This window comes from Carassius gibelio, chromosome B21 (genome assembly GCF_023724105.1).
Source record: "Carassius gibelio isolate Cgi1373 ecotype wild population from Czech Republic chromosome B21, carGib1.2-hapl.c, whole genome shotgun sequence".
Classification (NCBI taxonomy): Eukaryota; Metazoa; Chordata; class Actinopteri; order Cypriniformes; family Cyprinidae; genus Carassius; species Carassius gibelio.
This window is the reverse complement of record NC_068416.1, coordinates 22,051,584-22,063,484: the sequence shown is the minus strand read 5'-3', so window position 1 is coordinate 22,063,484 and position 11,901 is coordinate 22,051,584. Positions and strand designations below refer to the sequence as shown.

Here is an 11,901-nt window from a genome sequence, read left to right as displayed (position 1 = left end):
TTCTAATCAAGTATTGAAAATTCTGCTTTACATCACAGAAATAAGTTACGTCTTTAAATATTAAAATAGACAACCCTAATATATATTTGTAGTCATATTCGACAATATTACTGTTTTTACCAGGCAGGTGCACGAGACGATTAGATCCCACTTGGTACCTTTTTTTTTTTCTTATTTGGCCCCTCCCAGTATTAGACATCGCTCGTCAATCAATCACAGGCACGAAAGTAAATGGATTATTACATAATTTTCATTTGCCATTTCATACACTAGTTTTAATATGTAAAATGAATACTAATTTTAAGGCTTGATAAGTTCCAAAATTAAAATGTATTACAGAAATGATTAGATATGTGTAACATGTTCAAGCAAAAACTGTGAGTGTAAATGCAATTAAGAAAAATAACATTTGAATGATAATTTTGACAGTCAAGACACTTACGATTGCATTTTCATTCAATGTCCCGCAATGAATGTAGCAAAAATCAATGTGATACATATCTAATAATTTCTGTAGTACGTTCCTTTAAATTTTGCAACTTATAAAGCATTTTACATATTAAAACTAGTGTATGAAATGGCAAATGAAAACGTCATTTAATTTTCATTTTGAAACAAATGTTGCAAAAATATACTGGAAAATGTAATTACAGAAATGCATTGCCATTTTACATTCCAAATTGAATATTGCTACCCATATGCTTCCATACGTAGCAATGTCCACGCATCTCCAACTTCCTTCTTTGCTGAGGTAACGATGTTTCTAGGACATTGTCACTGGTGTGAAATCAAATGAAACCCACAATTATAACACCTCAACTTGCCCTCCATTAAACTTAACATCAGGAAAGCTAGACGCGTAATGTCGGAAGTGCCTTCAAACTAAATCAAATAACGTTACTCCCAGAATTCAAGATATGAATTGGCCGTCTTGCTTTTTATAACATAAAGCAGCATCATAAGAGCAGTTTTCTCGAATATCAACACGATAGCAAGTTATTTAACTGTTGTAGAGAATATCTCAGTAACATTTACAAGAATAAAATAAATTGGCCGGTTTGAACAAATCAGTTGAATGAAGGATTTGTTTTATTTTTAATTAATTTGATTAAAGAATTAAACCTGAAATATTACATACATTTAACAGGGTTATAAAAATACCCCAGGATAATACATTTCTTTGGTGCCTAAATAGTGAATGATTAAGACCACAGTCTAATCGTAATTGTCAAGCATTAAGAATATCTACTTGTTATTGCTCCTTGTGTCACATTAGCCACTGGATTAACTACAACTTGTAACTTGAAGGGAAAAAGAAAATAAAAAAAAAAGCAGAAACTTTCAAGAAAAGAAAAAAAATTCGAATTGAATATGAATTTATTGAAAGGCCAATTAATTATGCATTTTCTAATATGATTCAGAATATCTAGAGTACTTTGACACCACATGCATATAGTTCACAATTATCATGGCAAAATTTCAATTTCAGTCTTTAGAAGTATAAAAATATGCATAACCACAAACAGCTTAGACATTGCCATGAATAACCAAACTAGCACTCGAGATGAACCGTCATTTAGAAGCATTAAGGTAAATTCAGATGATAAGCTTCAGTCTTTTCATTGATGTCAAAGGGCTGTCATTTTATTAGAGCAAGGCACATAAATGAACCATCGGTTTCAGAAAGGTGCTTTGAAAAAGACAGGAAATAAAGAAAGACTGTGTGAAAGAAACAAAACACGTGACAGCTCTCAATGCACTGCTTTTCTTGCACTCAGCTCACAAACATCGCCCACGAGTCCGACACTTAGAAATGAAACTAAAAATAAAACTGTACAACACTGAAAAAGTTCGAGAAGGAATGAGTTTATTCATCCTCCTCCTCAGCCTTCTTTTTCTTCTTTTTCTTTTTCTTCTCTGCCTGCGTCACATCAGCCTCAGGCTCCGCCTCCACAGTATCAATCTTCCTCTTCTTTTTCTTCTTGGAAGGCGTGGCCTCATCAACACCATTTGTCAAGACCCCCTCGTCCTCCGGTTCCTCCTCAGCCGCCGGTTTCTTTTTCTTTTTCTTCTTAATGGAATCCACGTTTTCCTGAATAACAGAGGAAACCATCAATATCATGTATGAAATATCAAACAAACATTAACGCCCTCAGAGATGATCATGTCCTGCTCACTTCAGTGATCAAACCCACAGAGTCGGGCCTGTCAATGGTCGGAGGAGCTTTGCTTTATGCATGACAGATATAAGACGGGTCCACAAGAAGGTCCCACCTCCAGTATAGTCATGCTACTTGTGCGGCATTTAACAATTATTGTTGAAAGCCCTGTGCTAAATGCCACAGATGAAGTGTAACTCATATGTACCTCAGCCTCGCCATTGGCTTTTTCCTCATCATCTCCTTCAGCTGTGGAGAGCGCTTCTAGTTTCCTCTTCTCACGCTTCTTTTTCTTCTTTTCTTTCTTCTCCAGCTTGCGCTTGATTTCGGCAGCTACCTCACTAGCCTGCGAGAAAGAAAATTTTTTTTAATCCATTTGCATTTGTACAAGCTTGGTAAAATATGAACTTTATAATGCTGTGTCAGGCTCATTAAATCAGTTTTCGCCTCCATGTAGGAGTCAGGAGAGAAGAGTCATCACCCACAGCACTTCCTCAAACTACAGTAACAATGATTCCCATTTAGAAACCTTGATAAACCGCACTTTAAAAAAGGCATTATAATCAAGCATTAAAAGCCCTATTTAGCCTTATGCTGCGTTGAAACCAAACGCGAATAGAGCATCAAATTTGCATCTAGTTTGCCGCTTGAACATTTTGAATGCATTCGCGCGTCTAGAACGAAATAGACGAAATCTGCTTCTTGTGGGAGGGGCAAATGCTAGGCATTTGTCTGTTTGCAAGATGGCGGATGTTGATCGAGCACTCGGGTCTTTTTCACTTTTTCCTTCACACGTCCTCTGAATAAACATTATCTCATTAGCGTAAAGTAGGTGTAGGCTATATTAGGGGAAAATAGTTGTAAAAAACGGCGGGAAGGCAGCGGGTCTATAAACATGTATGTGACCCAAAAGTTACGTTTATTTACAACACACTTTTCCAAGTGAGGTCCTTTTTATTCCTGAATAGCTCTGTTTGACTGCACACTGACAACAGAGTCATTCCTCCATGTTGAATGAGTGACTCCGGTGCAGGATCCTGATTGGTTAAGGCGGCACGAATTGACGCCAAAGTTAAAATTCTTCAACTCGGGCAGATCAAACACGTAAATGCACAAAAGCACCATTCGCGCAAATCGTGCCAGACGCTCAATGAGGCAAATTCGCATCTACCGTGCCACGCTAAACACCTCATTCGCGCTACGAGACCTCCAGACGTGTCTTTATATCGACTAGTGGTGCTCCGATCGGCTGGTCGTTATGCGCATCTCTTCAGTAAAGCCGGTTTTCTAATCAGCGGTTAATTCCATCAGGTGCGTGATTTCACAGAGCAGCTGTTACTACAGAGAGCCGTTATTAACTGAGAAGATGCGCCAATAAACGCTGAAAATGAAGTGGATTTGCGCATATTCTCTATTAACAATGGCTCGGTGTAGTAACAGCTGCTCGATGTGAAATCACGCTCCTGATGAAATTAACCACTGATTAGAAAACCAGCTTCACTCACGAGATGCGCATAACGATCGGCCGATCGTGATCGGAGCACCCCTAACATCGACTTAACATCGAAATCATTCACGCCAGACCCTCTATTTATGTTTGGTGTGAACGCAGCATTAGACAACATAATTCAATCCCAGAATGCATTACAAAAAAGAAAAAAAAGGAAGTCCAAGGCATCCAAATATGCCTAGTATACAGTAGTTTGAATAATCCGTTCTCACCTGTGCAACAGCTTCTTTCATGACGTCCAGGTTCTTACGTGGCGCGTCTCCCGTCTCATAGAACGCCAGACGTTCTTCGACCTGGTCACGCAGCTTGTCACCGAACACACTGGTGGGAACGTCTGTGCAAACAGAATAAAATGTCAAGACAAGGACAAACGAGAACAACTAAAGAACACCGAAGTGTTTGACCCAGAGTTCTGCTCAGGATTAACATTTCAACAACCACTGAGGTGGGTTACTGTTGACGAAAAATAAAAGCATCATAGCAAGAACCAAGGAGCGGAAATGAACTAAATGAGAAAATGGGATGCTCACCAGAAAAGCAGTCAATGCGTGATGCGATGGTACACTTGTTGGCCAGGTAACGAGAGATGCGACCCTTGTTCTTGGCAGCTGCACGCCCGATAAACGTTGAATGGAAAATGAGACCGTACTTTGGCGTGTTTCCTCTGGTCTTTAGTGCCCTAATTCACAGAGAAAGAAAAAAAAGTCCATCTACACCCCTGGGGCTCTAAAATGTTCAGCTGAAACCAAAAGTTCCTTTGTTTGGCTAGATATTTCTGGTTGCTGAACTTTTGGTGCAACACTACCAAAATTGACTGCAATACTTGATACTTAATGTTTAATTCACTCAACAAAAAAAAAACCCTAGAACTGCCCGGTCTCAACATCTTCAAATGTATCTACCTCTCAAAACCCTCATCAGCTGCTCAGACTGGGGGGTACGTGAGATTGAGTGGGATCACTTTAAGGTGTGTTCACTGACACACCAAATCACCCACTCCTGCTACGCCCCGGCCCTGCCATCACTGCAGCTGTGTGAAACCCCAGCAGGGAAGGGGAGCCCCAGTACCTGAACAGGGCCTTCTCTGCCCCCAGAATCTGCACGGTGGAGGCTGGATATTTGGCTAGGTTTGTCAGGCTGCCGGCATGAGAAATGAGACGTGCACCAACCTGTTAATAGAAAATAGATGAGGAAACATCTAAACATACAAACTTGACACTTCTACAGACTTTAAGACCATTTAGAAAGGCTGTACTCACAAACAAGCAATTACAAGCCCATAAAATTAAAACGTTAAAAAAGAAACTCAAGTCTTTAAAAATGTTCACATTGCTTTGAGTAAAAATTTACACAACATACTACAAAACACTTTAATGTGAAAAAACCCTCAAAAAAAGGCTTCTGTAGTCTACACTGAAAACAGAGCGCCCTCTCGCGGCTGTAGATGAAAATGTTTTCTCTTGGTTCATGTCAAATTAAATTTGATAAATAAGTCGCACCTGACTATAAGGCACAGGACCAGCCAAACTATGAAAAAAAGTGACTTGTAGTCCGGAAAATATGGTATATGCACAGATAAATCAAAAAAATTTCAGCAGATTTACTTGGACCTTGTCAAATTTTTACGCTAAAACTTGGAAGGATACTCAATTTCTTTTTTCAAATGTTAAAGTTATTTAATCTAATGTAAACTGTCAGCTAAATTTTTACAATATTATATGGTTACTGCATTTATATAATAAAAAAAAACACCTACCACTTCACCAATGAGAGCCGCAAGATTTGGCGCCACCTGGCCCATTTTAGATCGCAGATACTCAGACAGTCCCTGTCTGTACTCCGTGAGAGACACTACTCGGCTGGAGAAACTCTCAATGTTGATCAAGTCAATAGGAGAGATGTCCATACCTTAAAAAAAAAAAAAAGCACTGATGAATAATCTTCCATAAATCACAGAAGCACTTACACTGGTTGAGGTAAATTGACTGAGTGAAGTACGCTTGTTCAGTTCAGTGAGATATGCTGTCATCACATGGAATCAGTGGATTGACAGATTATAAAAACATCATAACATCCAAGACAAACTCACACCAAGCTAGGAGGACATCAGCGATCTTTGACCTACCCATAGAGCTGCGGGACGCGTCCAGGATGGCCTGAGCTTTGCCACTGTCCATTGTGATCTCCTCTATAGCTTCCAGCATCTCCTCAGTCAGTTCCTTCCTGTTCCCGATCAACTTGGCCAGCTTACAGTATGTACTGTTATCGTTCACAATCTTGATCAGCTCTGGGAAGTGATAGCCGTACCATTCACTGCACAGATAAAAAGAGATAGAAAGAAAGTTCTGATAAGAGTGCATATTTTGGGAATTATTTTTTGTGCGCCTGTTATTTTACTGTTTAAACAATAAGTTAAACCTTCAAGCTATTATTTTCAATTTTGATGATCTACTAAACCATATCACGATTTAGGTTTTATTTCAATTAATCTTACATCCCCAAGTTACGCTTACTAGACACAAAACAACTTTGCCTTCCCACTCAAGGTCTATCTCCCCCCTCAGATTGTGTTCATTCCAGTCTGATGGACTAAACACTCCTGAGAAAGGACTTCACTGTCCCTCCGGTTCCTGTACAGCCAGTGCACTAGGGGGCGCTGTCTGTGGTAAGCATTAGGAGGCCTCTGTATTACATCCAACTACAAACCCCAGAGGAAGAGCATCTTACCGCACACGCATTGAGAACGTGTTGATGTCTTTGTCCAGCTGATCGAGGAGGGCGATGGACTGGATGATCATGTTGTCTGCCCGGTTGACATTGAACTTGACTTTGGCTCTGGAGTAGCTGTGACCCAAACCCAGCTGAGCTTTGGATGCAGCCTGAGCGGTGAGTCCCTTGACCAGGGAATGGAAGTGCAGACGCACACCTGTCAATCACAAGTAGATGCGTGAGAAACAGTCACTGCTGGACTCATAAAACCACATTATTCTGGCCCGTCTGTTCAGATTTTCAGTATAAAGCATCAGAGAGATCAGGTGTTATAGGTGCATCATTACAGCAGGCTTTTGATAACATTTGAAAATAGGAATTTTTATATTAAATCATTTAAATCAGGGGATTTCAAAACTTTTCCAAAGGGTATACAGCGAAACAGGTTACAGATACAAGAAAAAAAAAAAAAGTTAAATATTTTCCAAATAATAGTTTATATAGTAACTGCCTGTATATGAGGGTTATATATGGGATCTGTGGCATCTAAAAGATTGAAAACCCCTGATTTAAACCATCAACCTCTGTGCTTACCTCTTAGGACTTCAGCTACAACGCCTCCGGTCTGAATGGACAGATTGAGCTCTTCTTGAAGCGCCGCCCCAAGTTTAGCATCCGAAACCCCCAGCATTGCCTTCTTTTTACCTCCGGACGGAAGGTTGGTCTCCAAGAACAACTTGAGATCTGCATGGACAACTCCTGTTGGGATCAGATTAGAGACGAGGTGTGAGTAATTGTAGGTTAGCATTTGTAAATCCACACTGTCAAGCCAAGATGATCAGTTTGTAGGTATGCTGTCATCACAGTGTTTCAGGGGATTGACAGATTATAGGTACATCATTGCATCCAATAAACAGTTTAAAATAAGACCTTCGTCTCGCTTACCTTCTGAGACGGCATTGATGTTTTCCAGTGCACCCTGGGCGGATTTAAAGGGGAAGAATGCACTCAGTTTGATCACGCTACTGAATTTGCCAAGGTTTAGGACACTTTGCTCCACCTATGAAAGACAAAAGAATTAGTCATTTAGAAGACACTTAGGTTTAAATTTTAATGCAACAATGAATGTAGTGATGGATCATTTCTTCTATATTGTGGCTATCATTTGAATGTAATGCACTGCACACTGATGAATTGTTTACAATATATAAAATATGCATTTATTTTATTATGTTGATTAAGTCTTTTTACAGATCCAATAATTAGTGCAATCTAGGCATAGCACATATTATTTTTAATGGTACATTTATGAGCGGGATTTAAACAAAAACTTCTGGTTACCAGTCCAGATCTTCACATTGTGTTCGAACACATTTAATTTCCTTTGTACTTCAATAAACAAACCTGAGGTAGAAGCATCCCAATCTCCTCCACTTCTTTAACAGCGAATAACGCATATCCAGCTGCATGCTCGAACAACACGTGTAAAAGCACCTGAGACAGAGAGAGAAGGCGAGGTTACTGATCTGACCAAATACCATAAAACCACTACTTAAATCCAAAAGGGACAAAGTCCCAAATGCTTAATTTCTACATTAATAACCAAACAAGTAGTACATTACAACAGAATGCCGTGAATCTGATGGGGCTGCAGGTCAATACCAACACGTGCATGTAGCCCACATGGCGTTAGCGCCACCAGGTACAAAGCATCTGCTTAATTTTACGAATTTAATAAGATTCTTCAACATTGCGTAAGCAGAAGATAACAACAGTCGTTAATAAACTACCCCTGTTTGGATTTTATTGCATTAGAACTTGAAGCTGGAGAGTCACATTAGCATGGGTTAGCACAGACACACCACGTGTTTCTCCAGCGGATCAAATACTCAGCGAGTGCCACTTTTAAAACTGATCAACATCTCATAACACTGCGATCGTTACCAGGACATCGATCCTAAACACTAACGAGAGGTGAGTGAAACTCCAGAGTCCATTACATTGAATTTAATGGCTGCTGTGGCCTTTAAGATCACATTGAGGCCTAGTGTATCTGGATTCACCTTTTAATTTCTCAAGCGGACTGCATTGATTGATTAAATGCAGCTTGTATTGTGCGATCGCATCATAATGGTGCTTAACAGACTCAAAACAACGGCAATAACAATAAAACGCAAAGATCTTAAATTTAAAACAATACTACAAACATGCACACTGGCCATTATAAAAGTCCGATTTTAAATACAATGCAATCGTGACATTCAAACCATAATGCAAAAACAGATTTGTTCATTTCTAAAGATTGTATAAAGAAACAATGAGGGTTTTTACCATGATTACTGATCTCGTGCGCCAAGCACGATGGTGCGTTCCGTTCCTTCGGATCAGTCGAAGAGGAAAGAAATCCGCATGCGCTTACAAGTACGAAACCCACATGATGTAGTCCCGCACCCTATCGCGAGAGTTCACAAGTTACTTATTTTGCGGGAAATCGTGAATGTGTGCGCCACATGTTGAGGAGCTTGGAAGTGCAAAATGCGTGGCACAGTGGATATTATGTTTGCAGAAAGAATGCATTACAGAGTAGAGCAGGAATATTATTAAGGAATTAAGACAAAGTATGTGGCATAAACAATACACATACCGGTATTTATTATTGACAAATGGTACCATCACTGAATAGTGTGTAAATCAAGGATAATTCATATTTTAAGCCAAAAGACATCCTAAAAAAAGTCCAAGATTTGGGGTGGCTGGTTTTAGGCAAATTTCTTTGGATTCAGTTCATTAGAGAATGTTAAAGAATCATAATTGGTGTGAAGTTTTGATGCAAAAAGGTCAAAATAAAATACAATTAAATTGGATGATTAAAAAATAATTGTAATTGACAAAAAAATATATACCAACATTAAATGGAGTCTAAATGTATACCCATGTATATGGTGTATGGGGTGTATATGTAATTTGTATAGAATTTAAAACCACAGGTTTTGAGAAAATGAGTGGTTGTCCCAAGTTTTGGGGTGTTTTATGCAAATCCAGTAAAAAAAAAAAAAAAAAGGTAATAAAACAATACAGTTGATTACTATATCTATCTATCTATCTATCTATCTATCTATATATATATATATATATATATATATATATATATATATATATATATATATATATATATATATATATATATAAATCAAAAACATTGTATCAGTTCAGACGTTCAGTAGATTGTCAAAAATATGTAATTGTGCTATTATATTGATATAGTTGAGGTCTGTGAGGTGCCACAGGCCAAAATCCTGATTTGAAGTGTTGGGATAGACCATTTATTTAATAAAGTTTTTTGTTAATTTTATGTAAGATTAAACATATTTTATATGTCTCAAAAGCTAAATATGTGCTTCTCTGTAATCTGATTAAGCTGTACAGTATTCTTCGTCCTGCGAGCATTGTGCATAAAATGTGACTGTGAGTGTTTCAGAGGGACAAATTGCCAAAATATATATTGATGCTGGAAACATTTCAAGAGTTATGACGGGAAACAGTTCTGACTTAACACTCATCGATCCACTAATTATCAGACAAATGTGCCATAATGCACCACCCACAGCAATAAATACCAGTGTTGAATTTATTTTAAAAAGAGCAGTTTGAATTTATGACTATATATATCCACATCAATGGGGAATGTAGAGTGCTCTGAAACAACAAAACACACAAAAACACTTAATAGTTACACTTATTGTGGGCTTACATACAAAAACATAACTATATCATGACAAACACAAAGTCTAAAGTGACTACAACCAAGTTATGTCAAGTCCTAGTAGTGTCTCATGTCTCCATGGACAAGGTGGAGGAGTTTATGAAAACATACGTCAGAGATAATACGTGGGTTCCTATAAAGCGGACTGCTCTCTGACCACTGACAGAAACATAAACACCCGTCACAGAGGCCACCCTATGCTGTACAAAGGTACAACTCTCATTCGTCCAGATTTGATCCTGTCTCTCATTCTCTTCGCTGTGTGTCACAACTGGAACTCGTTATCAGTGAAACATGACCATTACACTATGTAATCGGCCATGTTGTGTTTAATACTTGCTGATTTGTGTTTTTATGTCACCTGAAGATGCGCAGAGCAGTTACAAGATGTCTGATGCTGGTGTGTGTTGTTGCTCTTCTGGCCGAGCAGGCAGAGGGACACATCGCTTTCTTCAGCCCTAAAGAGATGAGAGAGCTCAAGGTGAGGAGGCCTTCGGCATCCTTAGGACCATTTATTTAACCTCCAATTGAACCGAGAACAAAGTAATTGTGTTTCTTCATCTTTAACAGGAAAAGGAGGGAAGGAGGGATGCTGATCTAAGAGCAGAGGGGGTCTTTATTGATGAAATGTCTCCAGATGGAGATGAGTCAGTGGTGAGGAATCCCTGCATGTTTTTAATGAATTTCATATTAAATGATTTACGCAATGTTTTTAAGCTGTTAACTGGTTTGTTTCAATCTGAAGGGCCAGCCTGTGGAAATAGGACTGAAGCTGACTGCTAAAAAGGGCCAGATCGGATCTGCTTTTGGTAAGATGCTGCAGAGCATCATAGAAGAGCCAGAGACCGGTAAGAAGCACACAGTAAAATCTTTCTGTTTTTCATGTATACACAGACCATGCTAATATTTGTGCTCTGTTTTGACAGTGAAATAAGACCAGCATTTTTATCTGCATTCTTTGACTATTGCAGCCTGATGATTCAACATTTGTTGCAAGCACACGTTTTGTCTACGAATGTAATAAAATTTAAATAAAAATAAATTGCATGCAAATTCAGTTTCTTGTCATATATATATATATATATATATATATATATATATATATATATATATATATATATATATATATATATATATATACAGTATTGTAACTCTGGTATTGTCTCAAACTGGATTTAAACGGTTAAAACAACATGCTAAATTAATATTTTAATTTTTATACTCTTATTTTGCCTCTAAATTTAAATACTTTGTTTCCAGTGATACTAGATTAAAACATACTGTCATTTAATATACCAAATGGTTATTGTAAAATCATGCTTTACATTTTACTATGAAACCCTGCAATGTGCACTGCAGAAGACTCACCAAGGCTACATTGATTTGATCCAAACTGCAGTAAAATCAGTAACATTGTGTAATATTAATACAATTTAAAATATTTAAAAATGTAATTTCTTCCTGTGATGGCAAATCTGAGTTTTCAGCAGCCATTACTCTAGTCTTCAGTGTCACATGATCCTGCTAGTTATGTTCGTGGAAACATAGTGCTTTTTCAGGATTATTTGATGTATATGTCTATCAGCTTAATGCATACTTTCTGAATAAAATTATTCCCTTAAGAAATCATACTGACTACAGACTTTTGACCGATCGGATGACATAAGATGACATAGAGCATATGTATATGTGTGAGTTAAATGTTCACAGTGTTTTCAGTATGTCTTCTATAGTGTCAGGTTGAGTGAAAGTCAACATGT

At 38.1% G+C, this 11,901-nt stretch overlaps 2 protein-coding genes and 1 non-coding gene across 4 annotated transcripts; 1 reads left to right on the top strand and 2 right to left on the bottom strand.

Moving 5' to 3' along the window:
- Window positions 1-1,359: 1,359 nt before the first annotated feature.
- On the bottom strand, window positions 1,360-8,827 carry nop56 (NOP56 ribonucleoprotein homolog). The gene is made up of 12 exons (XM_052587957.1): window positions 8,710-8,827; window positions 7,783-7,872; window positions 7,324-7,438; window positions 6,973-7,137; window positions 6,397-6,595; window positions 5,795-5,982; window positions 5,426-5,577; window positions 4,738-4,838; window positions 4,200-4,348; window positions 3,882-4,003; window positions 2,368-2,505; window positions 1,360-2,092 (listed from the first exon to the last, which is right to left on the bottom strand). The coding sequence occupies exons 1-12, from the start codon at window positions 8,710-8,712 to the stop codon at window positions 1,868-1,870; spliced, it is 1,647 nt and encodes a 548-aa protein (XP_052443917.1). The 5' UTR covers window positions 8,713-8,827; the 3' UTR covers window positions 1,360-1,867.
- LOC127986757 (small nucleolar RNA SNORD57) lies at window positions 2,579-2,645 on the bottom strand. The gene has a single exon (XR_008160960.1). It is a non-coding gene; the product is annotated as a small nucleolar RNA SNORD57 (small nucleolar RNA).
- On the top strand, window positions 7,909-11,770 carry mlnl (motilin-like). 2 transcript variants are annotated; one of them, XM_052587959.1, is made up of 5 exons: window positions 7,909-8,352; window positions 10,509-10,622; window positions 10,712-10,795; window positions 10,887-10,989; window positions 11,068-11,770. In XM_052587959.1, exons 2-5 carry the CDS (start codon window positions 10,509-10,511, stop codon window positions 11,073-11,075), a joined length of 309 nt encoding a protein of 102 aa, XP_052443919.1. In that variant the 5' UTR covers window positions 7,909-8,352; the 3' UTR covers window positions 11,076-11,770. The 2 variants fall into 2 exon arrangements, with proteins under 2 accessions (XP_052443919.1, XP_052443920.1); XM_052587960.1 differs by lacking the exon at window positions 7,909-8,352 and adding an exon at window positions 9,988-10,351.
- Window positions 11,771-11,901: the final 131 nt, after the last annotated feature.

Coding starts and splice junctions, on each gene's coding strand:
- nop56 (XM_052587957.1), bottom strand. Junction 5,578..5,794: donor CGCGTCCCGCAGCTCTATGG/GTAGGTCAAAGA, acceptor TTTTTTTTTAAG/GTATGGACATCTCTCCTATT. Junction 2,506..3,881: donor TGAAAGAAGCTGTTGCACAG/GTGAGAACGGAT, acceptor TCTTTCTCGCAG/GCTAGTGAGGTAGCTGCCGA.
- mlnl (XM_052587959.1), top strand. CDS start 10,509: ATGCGCAGAGCAGTTACAAGATGTCTGATGCTGGTGTGTGTTGTTGCT. Junction 10,623..10,711: donor AAGAGATGAGAGAGCTCAAG/GTGAGGAGGCCT, acceptor CATCTTTAACAG/GAAAAGGAGGGAAGGAGGGA. Junction 10,796..10,886: donor CAGATGGAGATGAGTCAGTG/GTGAGGAATCCC, acceptor TTCAATCTGAAG/GGCCAGCCTGTGGAAATAGG.